This window comes from Colias croceus, chromosome 15 (genome assembly GCF_905220415.1).
Source record: "Colias croceus chromosome 15, ilColCroc2.1".
Classification (NCBI taxonomy): domain Eukaryota; kingdom Metazoa; phylum Arthropoda; class Insecta; order Lepidoptera; family Pieridae; genus Colias; species Colias croceus.
In genome coordinates this window covers 6,189,909-6,206,483 of record NC_059551.1, presented here as the reverse complement: position 1 = coordinate 6,206,483, position 16,575 = coordinate 6,189,909, and the positions used below count along the sequence as shown (strand labels likewise).

General features: G+C 34.9%; 1 protein-coding gene across 1 annotated transcript; it reads left to right on the top strand.

Moving 5' to 3' along the window:
* The first annotated feature begins 12,761 nt into the window (after positions 1 to 12,761).
* Positions 12,762 to 15,733, top strand: LOC123698011. Its single transcript, XM_045644606.1, has 4 exons — positions 12,762 to 12,994; positions 13,300 to 13,431; positions 13,587 to 13,716; positions 15,552 to 15,733. The coding sequence occupies exons 1-4, from the start codon at positions 12,865 to 12,867 to the stop codon at positions 15,652 to 15,654; spliced, it is 495 nt and encodes a 164-aa protein (XP_045500562.1). The 5' UTR covers positions 12,762 to 12,864; the 3' UTR covers positions 15,655 to 15,733.
* The last annotated feature ends 842 nt before the right edge of the window (positions 15,734 to 16,575 follow it).

Here is a 16,575-nt window from a genome sequence, read left to right as displayed (position 1 = left end):
CTAGACTAATATATTCATATTAGCTAATACTGATAAATATCGGTATTAACCCATCTCTGATTCCGAGACGGGCCGCAGACCGCAAACTGCAAGCGACAACACTTGTTTCTATGAACATCTATGAATCGCTGCGCGTTGCGTCTGCAGGCAGCAGTGTCGCCGCGCTTAGAATCAATTTCATAGATGTTCATATAGTGCAGTGCCTGAAGCATACAAAACCGTATAACCTCGGATTAGAGTTATAGTGAATGAATTAATATGATCGATGTGGGATATTGTTTTTTAAACTATAAATTGCAATATAAATTTATAAAGAATAGAAAAAATTCGATCACGAGGCGGGACTCGAACCCGCATCCTTCGCGCCATTCCGGGGCGGATGCCTAACCAACTCAGCCACTCGTGACTGAGTTGAAAAGGTCGTGTTCCATCGTTACAATATTGTATTCACTGAAAAGTGCTTCATATTGGTTGAGATGGTTGTTAAATCATCTCAATAGATGGCGCGCGGTGTGTCCCTTAAGACACATAAAACTGAAAGGATAGAATAAATTCGATTACTCGGGCGGGTCACGAGTGGCTGAGTTGGTTAGGCATCCGCCCCGGAATGGCGCGAAGGATGCGGGTTCGAGTCCCGCCTCGTGATCGAATTTTTTCTATTCTTTATAAATTTATATTTATAAAGCATTTGAATGCCATAAAAAAACAAAAAATATAAATTCAAGAAAAGGTCGTGTTCCATCCTTACAATATTGTATTCACTGAAAAGTGCTTCATATTGGTTGAGATGGTTGTTAAATCATCTCAATAGATGGCGCGCGGTGTGTCCCTTAAGACACATAAAACTGAAAGGATAGAATAAATTCGATTACTCGGGCGGGTCACGAGTGGCTGAGTTGGTTAGGCATCCGCCCCGGAATGGCGCGAAGGATGCGGGTTCGAGTCCCGCCTCGTGATCGAATTTTTTCTATTCTTTATAAATTTATATTTATAAAGCATTTGAATGCCATAAAAACCAAAAAATATAAATTCTATAAATTGCAATGTTTACCCAATTTTTTTTGTGCACTCCATTGTTTCGTTGTTTAAAAAAATGTTATGAAAAATTAATGTTTGACCATATATTTTCACTTTAAACAGTATTTCTTTTTTTTTATTCGAGTAAACATATAGGAATATTTTTAAAAGACACCTGTGTATAAAAATAGCAGTAGGGATCTCGAACAGATAGAAAAATGTGGAGGGGAGAGCGGAGCCACAACTGCTATACGTATAATGTACCTACAATGGAATTTCTCGGCCGGTTTGATTATAAATTAAACGTACTCTATTGAGTACATTTAAAAAATAAGGTAATTAATTACGACTAATGAAAAGAAAAAAATGATTAGTACCAAATCTGTTTATTAATTATTTAAATGTCAGAGAATTTAAATAACTCTCCATAATTAATTATAGTTAGGTAGATATGTGAAATAATATTAAATAATGACTCAGTGCGCACACCTTGCGCGGTCGATGGTAGTACCGAGACTATATCATCGAGCTACTGACTCAAGGAATATAAACCATGGCATGGCCCGTAACTCCATGCATTTCATATCAATTCAATATCGCCATTATGTTGTACACCATAGAGTACTTTATAATAGGAAGGTATAGCCACATAACAACTACTCTGTTATAATTCTCTCACACGGCCATTCTGACAACGAGCGCGTTCTCGCGCGAACATTCGACTAGTAATTTTGCGCAGATTACTTACTGCGTTGCTATTTCATTTGCTGTATTCAAACTCTTTTCCCTTCACGGTTTGTAACTTTTCACACCGACTCACAAATTATTACTCATCATCGTCATCATCGGTGATATCAACAACGGCTACTGTCGCCTAAAGCCGAAGCTTTGAATGTATTGTGTGTGTGTGTATTATATTGTAAGTGTAGAGCTCTGAACAAATACTGGAACTACATGCAGCGCGGAGCCTGACATGTACTGTAGTCACATGAAGCGCAATGCTTCGCACAAAATCTGGAACTACATACAGCGCGGAGCCTGTCATGTACTGTGACTACAAGGAGCTTAAAGCTACCCACAACAACAGGAACTACACGAAGCGCGAAGCTTCCAATGTACTGTGATCACAAGGAGCGCAATGCTACCCATAACATCTGGAACTACATGCAGCGCGGAGCCTGCCATGTACTGTGATCACAAGGAGCGCAATGCTACCCATAACATCTGGAACTACATGCAGCGCGGAGCTTGCCATGTACTGGTGTGTGTGTGTGTATTATAATGTAAATGTAGAGCTCTGAACAAATACTGGAACTACATGCAGCGCGGAGCCTGACATGTACTGTAGTCACATGAAGCGCAATGCTTCGCACAAAATCTGGAACTACATACAGCGCGGAGCCTCATATGTACTGTGACTACAAGGAGCTTAAAGCTACCCACAACAACTGGAACTACACGAAGCGCGAAGCTTCCAATGTACTGTGATCACAAGGAGCGCAATGCTACCCACAACATCTGGAACTACATGCAGCGCGGAGCCTGCCATGTACTGTGATCACAAGGAGCGCAAGCGCTACCCACAACTACACGAAGCGCGGAGCTTCCAATGTACAATATGACATACACGCCTTGCTATGTCAAACACAGAGCTATTATTGAGCTATTAAAGTGTGGTGTGCATGTGTGTTATGAAACTTTTGTGTAATACTTAGATTAACTATACGGAATTATGTAACAACCGAGGAAATAAATAGGTAAAAATAATAAAATAAAACAAAAATAAAAATATACGGAGTATTTATTTTTTTTACAATACTTTATTGTACAAAACAATGTAAGAAAATCTAGTACAAACTTATAAGGTAAAAATATTTTGCACAATATGCGGCCTTATTGCTACACAGCAATCTCTGCCAGGCAACTTGCAAATTACTGGAAGTAAGGAGTAACATTTGTGGAATACATTTTTATTCATTGGCTCACTTTCCAACTGCTTAGATGAATTTGGAAGTTCTTGACACAATTATGTACTGAGCATGGCCTCCAGTTTGAGGCTCGATTCGATACCTCTCGTTATCGCAAAGTCTATAATCTCATAATTTTGTATGGACTGGAGAACTTTTCTCCTAACTTAGTAATTAACATCGTATGACACGCCATCAATTTGTCGTCCAGTGACATATTTAGTGTATTTACAGGAATACACAAAACCACCTTGCACTTATAACTTGATGTATACTAGGTATAATAAGAACACTTTACGGGGCAGATTAACAGCTAATAATTAATTTACGAGGACTGAACCTAAAGTCTAAGGTTCTTAAGTCACACCGACTTTCATATCATTTACCACTACCGACGATATCACATTTTCATAGTCTACCTTGAGACAATTCAATAATCATAAATGACCGCCAAAACAAGTAAAATAATATTGATGTTACAATCGGCTTTTCTTTCTTACTAACACAATATCAACATTAAACAGAATGCTTTTTTTTTTTCAATACGAGTCTTATAGACGTTCAAATGCTCGTCCATCCTGACTTTTGCGTTATTTCTAATTTCAAACAGGTTAACTTTTAAACTGTTGACACTCGTACTAAATCATTATAGCGTAGTGGTCTTGCAGCCTATAGACAATTGCATTGGGCTGTCGCCTGTGTTAAACTTTTTGATAAAATACAATTCAAAGTAAGTTGAATTTCGCCAATTGTAGAATACCAATATCTACGTTCATGACTACGCGGAGGACTTGCAGCCTATAGACAATTGCAATGGGCTGTCGCCTGTGCTGTGCGTTTCTTTCATACAATACAATTCAAACTAAGTTGAATTTTGCCAATAACCGTAGAATACCATTATCTACGTTCATGATTTTCAGCGATAATGAAACAATGAACTTAAGAACAGACATAAAACTTTTAAAATAACTCGTTAGCGCAATAATTCATCCCGCTTGTAATTTTATGAAACTCAAAAGAACACTGCCAACTCAAGTCTATGAGTTCGCTACCTGCGAATGACGTAGCTTTATCGGCTACTATTCCTTTCAGCGCACAACAAAAACAAAGCGCTTAACATGCTCTTTTTTTTTTTTGAAGACACATTTTTAACAGGAGCTAGGTGACAATATTAACCAGTAAATGCGTCAACAATTATAAGTAAGTGCCATTCGTATTTATGGCTATGTATGAAGTGGTTCTGATACATTTTCTATCGGATGTCAAGTCAACTGTATAGCTCTAGAGGGCCTTTAATTAACTTTGCAATCTAAAAATGTTCAATGTACGTTCTAACAAACTAAGTACACTAAGTTTTTGCAGGTTTTTCCTAACTAAAATGTTTCAAATAAGTAATCATGAAATGATTGTATCAATAAATGAATGATAACACTTCGTTTGCACCAAACAAAAGAAAATGTTTATACAGCAAGCATTTTTTTTATCATATGTGACACCTTAAATTTAAATCAATAATATCATTTTATCGGCTTCAATTACTTTACTTATGTTCGGATCTAAGTTGTTCGGCTTGTAGTCGTCGCGAATCCTTACTATTTTTGCCCAAATTGAACATTATGTTAAGACAACTAGTTTCTACTAATAAAATCTACACGCGGTATTCTTGGACCCTTGCGTAGGTACCGACTTCGAAATCAAAAGCTTGTATGTAAGCCGATCATCTATGAACACGAGGAGAAAATATTTTTCTTATGACATGATGCTTTGAGACTATTTCAGTCTGTTATTATTCTAAAATGTTAACGCTTAATAGATTATGCTTGAGGTCTTCTTAAATCTTATAACTCTATTTAATAACTATGATAACAACTTTCTGTGTCAGTGATTCTTTGATAATATTCGATTTTTAAGCTGATCATTACTTTCTTGTAGGAAAACTGAACCACTATTAATCTATTGAACAGGAATCTGTTTGTACTTCAACAACGAGCTTTGTCCGAAAATCGTTAATAAAGAAGCAGAAATCTTTTTTTTATCATTCTAAAATATTTCGCGAACTTAAACGTTCTTTTGACAATAATGCTTCAGCAAGAGCCTTATTTTTTTTTATCTGAAAAGTCTACCATTCGATGTTATGAAACCTTGTGGTAAATACCTATTCAATGTTGCAACAGCAACTTGCATTTATTCCAATTAAATGAAAACTCTGCGCAAGCGAGACTTTCAATATTCTTTTTAAACAAAAGAATGTAACCTCTTATGATTTTGAAACTCGAGAACATCGTTGATAATAAAAAAGTAGCTATGAAGTCACGTAATTTATCTAGTCCTTGGTTAACAACAAGGGCATTACAAAACCTTATCAATGTTGAAAGAACTGTAGATTGTGCTAGGGTTGTATTCACAAGTCTTATTCCCATTTCACAAAATTTGTGCTTTACTTTCAATAATGGATCTCACACGATGAACATCATTAAAATCATTTAAATCCGTGTCTATAGATTCAAAATTATTGTCCGCAATAACAAATATTGTTTATTTTAAATTCACGAATAATTTGAGCCCATTGTTATCCATAATCAAACTACGTCCGGCTCTAGTAAAAACATCTCGACCTGTTACTCCATCCCAGGAAGTACTCGAGAGTCTACAATAACCAAAGCTCATATTTACATCATTAACAGTTATGGGTAATGTTGTACGGGCGAATGAATAGGTTGATACAGTGCCAGTTCTTGTTACGCGAGTGTATACAAATTCTAGAGGCCCGGTCATGCTATCGGCTATCCTTTTACAAAGGAAAAAAAAAAAAACAATCGGACCTGCTGTCAATAAGGCACTTGAACTTTACGCCGGCAACGTCTGTGACTGTAAGCGGGGTATCGTGCTGTAAACACACATTAATAAGGGTATTGTTTCTTTAAGAGCGTGCCGCCCGTTGCTTAGAAAAACAAACCTCTTCTATGTGACCAAATTTATGACAATAAAACTATTTCTTAAATATTGAGCGGACCTTTGTTATTCTTATCGATTAAACTAACTGATTTTGTTTCATGGGCGAGATTTACAGTCACGTTTGTAATGACATGTGAACACACAGTTATAGCAAACAATTTGCAACATGCGACGCTTTAAATGATTTATGCCAAAATGTCTATCAAGACCCACAAAATCAATCGGCGTGTATCATAATAAATCAGATCATACCTGGTCATCTGCAATACCTTCTACCACGAATTTACTATATTCGCATAGTTCCAGCCCGTTCTCAGCCGGTCGATTAGCGCCAACTTTGTAGTGGAGCACTCGATGTATGTTGAAACTCGATCACTTTTTTACCATACCATATCTCGAAAAGGTATAATTCCTTTCGCTTCTTAGCTTCTTTTCACGTTAAAATAATGTCCACACAGGTAGATGAAGGCTGGCCTCGTAGTGGGTCTTCCTTACTTATGCGTTGGACCCGGAAACAAAATGTTTCGTTTTAGGAAAGTGTATCTGCCATTTCTTTTAACAGAGATGCGCACGACATGGTGCTTTACAACCCACACACAACACATGATGTTGTTGTTGTTGTGTTAACATTCTCACGATTTATTGGTGGAAACTCTGGTTCTTCTCGAACCTCATTAACACTATCTATTTCTTCTTGAACTTCACTAACACTATCACTCGTTTCACTCACTTGCAGATTTGCATCGTTTAACGTAGTCTTATTCTTATTGGAATCGGGGGTAATAAGTGCCGATCCCACCGCTGCTGTCAGAGAATTTAAATAACTCTCCATAATTAATTATAGTTAGGTAGATATGTGAAATAATATTAAATAATGACTCAGTGCGCACACCTTGCGCGGTCGATGGTAGTACCGAGACTATATCATCGAGCTACTGACTCAAGGAATATAAACCATGGCATGGCCCGTAACTCCATGCATTTCATATCAATTCAATATCGCCATTATGTTGTACACCATAGAGTACTTTATAATAGGAAGGTATAGCCACATAACAACTACTCTGTTATAATTCTCTCACATAAATATATTACAATTATTACCTACATTGTTGCTTACATCAAATATTTAGTTGAAATGATAATATCATCGTGAAAGCGTTCTATTAGTCGTTTTTTAATAGTTTTTCTACCGGGATATGCTCTGTAGTGATGACGTTTTTCAACTTTTGCATGGTAAATTGGCAATCATCATTCTCTTCTATGTAGGTACTTGTATATTTGCTCCATTGCTGCATCTACTTAGATTAATTTTCTTTTCAACATTACTGAGGTGAATTGAATTTTTCAGCAAATTATAAGAATCCGAATGATATTTTGCTGCAAATGTAAGTCAGTTATACCAGGAATCCTTTTCTGGATATCTCGATAATAATTGGTTTTCTGGACGGCTATAAAATTCGTGACGGATTCATTCAAAGTTGAAGTGTTTATGTATGAAATCTGACTACGCCGGCATTTTTTTGTATGGAGATATTACAAAGACCTCGTCTACTCGAGAGAATGCCGCAATTTGGACGAATTAACCCGGAAATTGAGAGTAGCAGAAGAAACCATTAAAATAATAAAAGGGTATTCAGATTTCAGACGTTTAATAGACAACTTTTTCCGGTGATGTTGCACTTGCAGTGAAAGGTCATTTTGAAAATTTATTGTAATTAAACACCTTGTAATTGGTTTTATTTTGTTTGCATTAAAATTTTGCACTTACCACTTTTAGATTTCAATTTTTCGATTGAAGCCTTATGAATAATAAAATGAAATTTTCAGGGTAGCTACCTCATAGATAGAGTAAGTTTTTAAAAAGCCAAACGGATATTTTTTATGTGATTTTATTTTTTACGGGCCCTTGAAGTTATGAACATACTGGGTAATTTTATCTTTCTTGGCATTAAATTCTTTTTTTTATTCCATTCGAAGATCTAACGATAGTAAATGTTACTATACTGAATTGGCCTATCTTTCAACTTAGCACACAAAAAAATCAAGCGGTAAATCGCCATAATTCACGTCACCATAAATCAAAATCTCTACGTACTCGGCAGAACTCTAGATGAAAAGGAGAATGGCGAAACTGGGCCTAACTGTTACAGAAATCATAATATATTTAAAATTCATTATGTTATTTTTAGTAATTCTTGGTAAAATATTTACTTCTGATTCTATGGGAAAACAAATCTTTGAAAAAAAAGATAATGTGTTCACTACCGGCATTGTTATTTAGATTTCTATGACTACCGGTCTTATCAAGCAGAGATTGTCAGTGTTGTCAGGAGTAAAAAAGTCGAATATATCGATTAATACGAATGAATGTCTATATTTTATTTTTAATTTTATTGAATTCAAATTTCAAATGCTTTATAAATCAGAAGCAAAACTTAACTTATTTTTAACACATATCTTAATTTATTTAGATCATTCTATAAAATAAAAACATGTTTTACTTAATCAATAATAATTATAACATGTTTATTTAGGTAGCTGGCCATTAATAAAATGTCAAATTATTAATCATAATTGTCCGTATTTATGCAAAATGGAACCACTCGACAAATTTGCTTTTTTACGTTTTTTGAAGAATACTCATTTAAAAGTGGTCTAAATTCTTATACAAACAAGAACCACATGATTTTTACCTTGGAAACAAGGTATACTAAAAGCAGAAAGGAACCACCAGCAACAACGAATAATACATATGAAGCAAAACCGAACCACAGCACCACGGGACTGCTTTGTTCAAACAAATAAACGATATTACTATCATGTCATTTTATACAAAACAGATCCGCACATACTTGGTACCATTATACATTACACATATTTCTATTAATAACAATTATTTTTAATACACAAAATGGAACCAGGTTTCTGTGGTATGGTTATGCGTAAAATAAATTCATAATTTTATTGTAATTTTTTATTGCAAAATAAAACCACAAGCATTTGGTTCTATCATGCATAAATAAATATTGTAAAACAGCCTGAAACCCATCATCGCTATACGGAACCAAATGCCTTGACTTGTGCACAATGCAGAATGCTTCTCATCTTTAAACAACGTATTTCATTACGTCTTAAATAGCTCAAAGTGCAAAACTCCAATTTTTAAAGTAAAACGTCGAACATCTGTCATTATAGGTGACATTCAGCGAAGTATTTCGAATACGTGGCGGCCGTTTTTTTTTCTCCGCGAAGTAAGTTCTATTGTTTTTGTTAATTACCTACCTTTAAAATTAAATGTGAAAATGTTTAGTAATAAATAAATAAGGAAGCAATTGGTAAGAAAATCATTGGAGACGAACACCGAAGATAATAATGAAGATACAACGGGTAAGTTGTTTTATTTAATGCATTTAAGTACTTATTGAATCTATGAGATGCAGGTATGTACGCTTTATCCACTTTTGATTCATTCCTGATTGTGGAGTGATTTTAAAAAGATTAATTAGTAAGTACAAGAGGAATCGACACTGTTGTTGTTCACGAAGGCGAGTCGAAAGAGTCATTTTGTTACGATTCATCTGTCATTGTGAGATGAAACTACTAAACCCTGTTTTAAAAACAACAGTCGATGATCTAGGTACCTACCTACTATTTTGGTAAAATACGTTCCTTTAGATTCAGATTCAGTACAGTACATTCAGCGCATATAATTATTTGTTTGATTTTAAAAGTCGCGCTGCCACTGTTTTGACCGGAACAATGCCATAGCCCGCGAAATTGAAAATTTTAACAAGTTTATTAATTAATTTTTTGCTAGGTTTGGTCACTGTTGCGTGTGATTTTTAGGGTTCCATACCCAAAAGGTAAAACGAGACCCTATTACTAAGACTCCGCTGTCCGTCTGTCTGCTGTCCCTCTGTCTCATGAACTGTGATAGTTAGACAATCGAAATTTTCATAGATGATGTATTTCTGAAAAAAACAGAATAAAATAAATATTTAAGAGGTTCCCATATAATAAACCGTGATTTTTTTGCCGTTTTTATAGATAATGGTACGGAACTCTTCGTTGCGCGTGTCCGACTCGGACTTAGCCAGTTTTTTGTACATGGCGCATGTACCATACGACATACTTAGTCGTCTAGTAGGGACACGGCTTTATAAGAACTAATAATATTTTGCTGTCGTCATATATCTACGTATAAAAGCCACGCGGCTTTATTGTTTTGATTAAAAGATTTTTTCTTTTTATTATAGAAGATAACGAAGAACCTTATACGTCGATGCCTCTGGAGAAGCTTTCTTCACCTTCAAGCGATATTCAGGCCATATTACATCTCATTCCACAATATGCACAGAGTTTTTATAACAATCTTATTAGTGATAATGCAATAGAAGACCACATAGATGGACTAGACACGGTGGATTTCGAAATCCAATTTGATGATAACGTCGAATAAACATCCTCTATATGTATTATTATATATACCTTTTAAATTAAAGCTTTATTACGATATTATAAATACATAGTTTCATTTATATCATTAAATCCCTGGGTTGTGGTTCTTTTTTGTATAAGAGAAAACCTATCAATTGATAAATGTTAAAAGGAACCACATGCACATTTTCTTAATTATCTAGAAAGTTTAAGAGTATTCAGAGCAAATTTATATACACATACTTAAATAAGTAATTTATCAATGAATTTAAATAAAATAAATATTAATTTTACTTCATCTAACAGAGCTGCAAATGTTTTTGTAAATCCTTTGATATCTCAGAAGTGCGTGTTTGCTGGGTGGTTCCTTTTTGCTTAAATACGGACAATTGTGTCAGTGATGAGTGAATTGTTTATGTTTGTTGTTTGACATTTGAGTGAAGTTTTAGGCCCTTCTCCCATTACGATACGCATAGGCGATTCAAGTATCTTGCAAGCCTCGGAGACTAGTCGCCGCGGAGTATCTCACATACATTTTTATGCTCGCACACTACGCTACTGGTATCCTACACGTCCGCGACTAGTATAGCACTACTCACCGTATCGGTCGCTTTTGCATCGCGTCTCGACTCTCGCGCGTATCTCTTCGTTAGAAAGATAAAAATATCTAATCATCATGTTGTAGTTCTCGTTCGGCTACAAAAACTCTACAAATTATGTTTCTTTCAAGATATGGATGAATCCAGTACTTCTTACTCTTACGTTGGCGTCTTCTATTTCTATAAAAAAGAAAAACTGCAAGAGCTTCTTCGTCACTGGAATTGCTGATTGCTCGACATAACGACGTAACTGTTGTTGCAATAAATAAATCAATTATTATTATTATAACGTCGGTCCACAAAAACGAGGCACAATAATGATGAATTTAGTCATTTTTCAGTCGCATAATATGCGAGCATCGGGTAGCCAGCAAATATCTAAGTAGTATTCTACGCGAGTATCGTATTCTAGAAGTATCGTACCTAATGGCAGAAGGGCCTTAGTAACGTTATATTCAAAATTGATCTTAATCAATATCCCAATATCTCTGCTATCCCATAGAAAAGATCTATAATTATTATATTCATAGAGTCTGTATATTTTTATCTATTTAATCACCCATAAATCATCAGTGTAACGATCAGGCCCAGAGTCCTATGGGAGTTTGCCATTCTCCTTTGAAAAAAACGTCATAACTCCGAAAATACGAAAAATTGCATAATATACATGGGAGTGATTCGGATAGCCCTTTATGTCCTCTACCTCCCAGCTTCAGTATAGGTATCACTACTTCTTGGGACACCCTCTATGGTCAAACATGAATTTTTCACAATAATTTGTTTAAACAATGAAACAATGGAGTGCACAAAAAAAAATTGGGTAAACATTGCAATTTATAGTTTAAAAAACAATATCCCACATCGATCATATTAATTCATTCACTATAACTCTAATCCGAAGTGAAAACCCCCAGGCGCTCTACTAATAGAAACAAGTGGTGTAGCTTGCAGTTTGCTGTTGCAGTTTGCGGTCTGCGGCCCGTCTCGGACTTGTACCTTTATTTATATTCTAAGTTTTCTTCAAATTTATCACAATAAATTCACCTTTATTATGTATTTTATATTTATACAGTATAGACTTATTATAGAGTAAAATTTCGGTTGAATTCGTGATGTTTTAGAAATTTATTTCTAAAAAATTCATCGAATCAAGGATTTCTTTCTAAATAAAAATCACGAGTACCTACTTATGTCACTAGATTTAAAAAATAGCCAAAGCGACTTATTATTTTTTCTCTCTTATTATTTAGCAATCATGTTCTTCTCATTATCACTTAGTTTATTTTTTGGTCAGCGAATTTATCATTAAATTGTGACCAATTTAGATCAGGGACCTACGGGTCATGATAATGTTGAATAAAGGAACACAGCATTAATAATAATTATGATATCACCCCTAAACAACACATTAAAAAAATCAAACAACTCCACTCACGAGCTGGTCATACATAAATCAACATAGGAACCGCATTTGTATAAGGAAATACATTTTTTAAACTACTCATTTAAGCTGTTCGGGATCAGTTTCGCGCAACAAGAACATACCTATTGTAAATTGAATACTACTACTGTCTGAACTACTGTTCAGAATAAAACAATAAATAATTTTATGCGCGCGCTAAAATGAATTTAATATTAGTTATGTTGATCTTTATTCGCAGCATGTTTAATGTTTCTTTTATTACGTCTATACACAAGTTGTTTTAGTGGTCTTTATCTTGAAGTGACCCATCAAGCTGGTAGAAACTGATAAGAACCGCAAGGGTCAGTGGGTGTTCCGCAGCCATTTTGTTCAGTGACATCTTGGTCGCCATCTCTTTTAGTCGTCTTTGTGGTCACTTTCTCTGTTAATTCCTTTTTAGTACTTTGATTTTTTTTGCGATTTCATGGTGCTGCCTAGTGCATTGAATTTGGATATCAGTTCCATTTTCTCTAACGGCCCAAGTATTCGGAGCCATAAACTTCAAGCTTTCAATACTCGATCGCTAAGAGATTCCATCCTTACCGTGTGTAAAGGTATGATATGATTAATTAAGGAAAATTAGAATTCTGCAGCTACTGTATTAGATAATAAATAAATAAATAAATGTATCCTTTTATTCGTTCAAAGCAAATACGCATTGATGAGTTGTGTGATTGAGAATGATTGTGAAATTTTAGACATTCACATACCTACTATATCTATATTTAAATTGTATTTATCTAAGGTTATTAGCCTTATTAAGGTCGTAATGAGCTAGGTACTCCAGAATTAACAAACTAATTAAAGAATTAAAGAAAATAATTTATAGTATCATGTATTTCTATTTCTTCTATTTCAGCTTGTGAAGAGAAAATGGCAGCCATACCACCATCCGCTTTCTCAGCCGCTCGAATTCGAGAAACTCAGCGAGACATGAAAGTTTCCAACATTAAAAAAGGAGTGGAACCTATAAAGTTTTTCAATACTAAATGTAAGATACTTAAATCTTATGAACTTTAGACCAACATCATAAATTAAATTACCTTTTTACAATTTAATCTTATAAGTATTAAATTCCTCAACACACTAATCGTAAATATATTTTGGAATCGATTTTATAAATATTATGTTTATTCAATGTTTCAGTAATGGAGCTGACGCCACTCAAATACAACAGCAAGTTAATGAATAGCATTTGGGGGTTTTATAACCGCTATTCACCGCACAATGTTAAGAAAGTCAATGATGCCTTTACTTTCAATCCGGAATTACAGCAGTAAGTTATTTTGTGATACTTACTGAGTTTTTTTTTTTTTTTTTATTCTTGAAGATCCATTATTTGAACCTGAGTAAAAAGCAATAGCAACTTTGAAAACGGAAGCGACGCAAAAACGCCATACTTCATTAGATCAGTAGGTAGAGTCCAATAAACAACTTACCTACTTATACGTATATTTTATAACCAGGTACTATGACATTAGTTACCAGTAGTTTGACTGGCACATCAAAGCGATTATTCCAACCTTTTGTTAATATTTATCTGATATGTAATACGTGTACTTACTAGGTAGTTACTACACCGATTAAAATCCCAACGATTAATATTCAACGGTAGGTACTTACAATTTTAGATTTGAACTAGGTACCTAAAATTGTTATTAAAATAGGTGCGTTCTAGTAGCTGTAACAGATCAACTTTTTATTTTGAATCGTAAGTGCCCTAAACAATGCACTTGCATCTTACACCTTGTTGGGAAGAAATAGGAGTCAATTCAGAGTCATACACAATTGAAAACAATTCGGGCGATAGGTGACGGTAGCCTGTCAGTCAAAAAAATCAAAAATCCGTCAGTCGACTTTATTTAATGGTGGTGACCGCTCGTATTATCTCTGTATGGAATTATATAGAGCTGCTGTTACATACCCTTCTTAGTTTTGTTTCATAGTTGAATTTTCCGGTAAAATGATTATTTACACAGGTAGCAGATAGCAGTGGGGAAAGTGAAAATTATTAATAAGAGCATAATGAAAGTTCTGATCATTCTACGATATCAGAAATAGAGATAATCCCTGATTCTGTAAATCCTTTGGACTGAGATTTTAATGATTAGATTTCACAATTTAAACGTAAACGAGTGTTTGAAAATAATTTTTTTTTAATATAAACTTTGTCTTATTTTAACCTTCCATACATCCATCATTACGCCAGCTTCAGAAAGACACTTTAATACAGTTCTAAGCATAGAATTTTCCAAGTAAATAAATACAACAAATATATGTATATTCGCAATCGTGTGGCTCATCTCGCTATTAACTTACATTGAATTATCGAAAAAAAATTAGTTACTTATCTCTTTTACCATAAAGTCACAATAAAACTCATAATTCTAATAAACTATGCATGAAGAAAATACATTTAACCACTCTATATACATAATATCATCTTCGGAGGCTCGGGGAATATGACAGTTGCCGAACAGTGACGAATTTTTCTATGCGCATTATTAGTTTGGGAGTAGGTACTGTACTAGCAATAACCTTTTTATGTTATAAGGTTGTTCATGTACATCGATACCAAGTGTCATGTTGCAGTCAGATCACAGATGTAATTATAGTATGATATTTTGTAAAATAATATTAATTATAACATGACATTTGGACGCGAACCGTAGTTGTCTCTTAGTCTTACTATTAAAACAACCGTTTACTTCGGTATTAATTGTATTATAGAGCTGCTTTCAAGCTTAATAAACTTTACATCCCTAAAAATAGTACCTACCTAGTACCTAGTTATTTTATAATTATCCTGCTTACTAATCCTACTAATATTATAAATACGAGTCTGTAAGGATGGATGGATGGATGTTGGTTACTCTTTTACGCAAATAATACCTACTTAATCCACTACAATGAAATCTGGTACGTAGGTAGCTAAAGAACAAGAATAAAACATAGGCTACCTTTTATCCCGGAAATTCCACAAGAACGGGAAATATACTTACGGATTTTTCTTTGAAAACGCGAGCGAAGCCGCGGGCGGTACTCTAGTTAACCATAATGTCGCTAGTCTCTATCCTCATTCTCAAGATAACTATCTTTGTTTTTTTTCAGATCTGCTGCTAATTCCACTAACAAGAACGAAGCTAAGATTACATTGCCACCTTCAAAGCTGGATAATGTATGGCCTACTATTAATGTTTCTCAATCACATTAATATGAACATTTGGTATTTTCAATATATGTTGTTTAATATCTAATAATTGTACAATAAAAGCTTTATACCTTAAAGAGCATTCCATGGAGTTTGATTTCGACTGCCTACCCTATACAGGGTGTCCCAAAAAGTAGTGATGAACGGAAGCTGGGAGGTAGAGTACCTAGAGGGCTATCCGAATCACCCCCATGTATGTTATGCGATTTTTCGTATTTTCGGAGTTATGGCGTTTTTTTTTCAATTTTTCACCTATCGCCGAGTACGATGATATTTTCACTCAAGGTGACGTCAATTATTGCGCTAGATGCTTGATTTTTTTTTATCTGCTAAGCTGAAAGACAGGCCAATTCAGTATGGTAAGGGCGTATTCAGAAAGAAAGCTTGAAACTTATAAGCGCTTATCGGCGCTTGTCAACGCTGGTTCGTTCTACACAGAGGAAGCAGGTTGAAGCAGACCGAAACAAATTTTATATGGCAGCGCTAAGCGCTGACCAGCGCTTGTTGAAGCTTGGCGGAACTTGTCGGCGCCGATCAGCGCTTATCGGCGCGTGTTCATATATTTTCCTGCGCGGGTTACCAGCGCTGACAAGCGCCGGTAAGCGATTATAAGTTTCAAGCTTTCTTTCTGAATACCTACGCCCTTGCCCCTTACATTTACCACAATATACAGATACATACAGTAAGGAAACTTCATACAAAATGTTCGCAATGGCTCCCCTCCCCCCATCAAGCGTGTTTATGTGTTTTTATTGAGGGGGATCGATAGTAGCGGGTGACACATCCACAGATTTTGAATGACAAAGATACATAGTATAGAAAAAAGTTTAAAGTGATGTCATTTCACATTAAATAAATATCGATTGTTTCAGTTTATTTTATAGCCCTTTCAATAAATATATTTGTAAATACCTTATCTGGCTA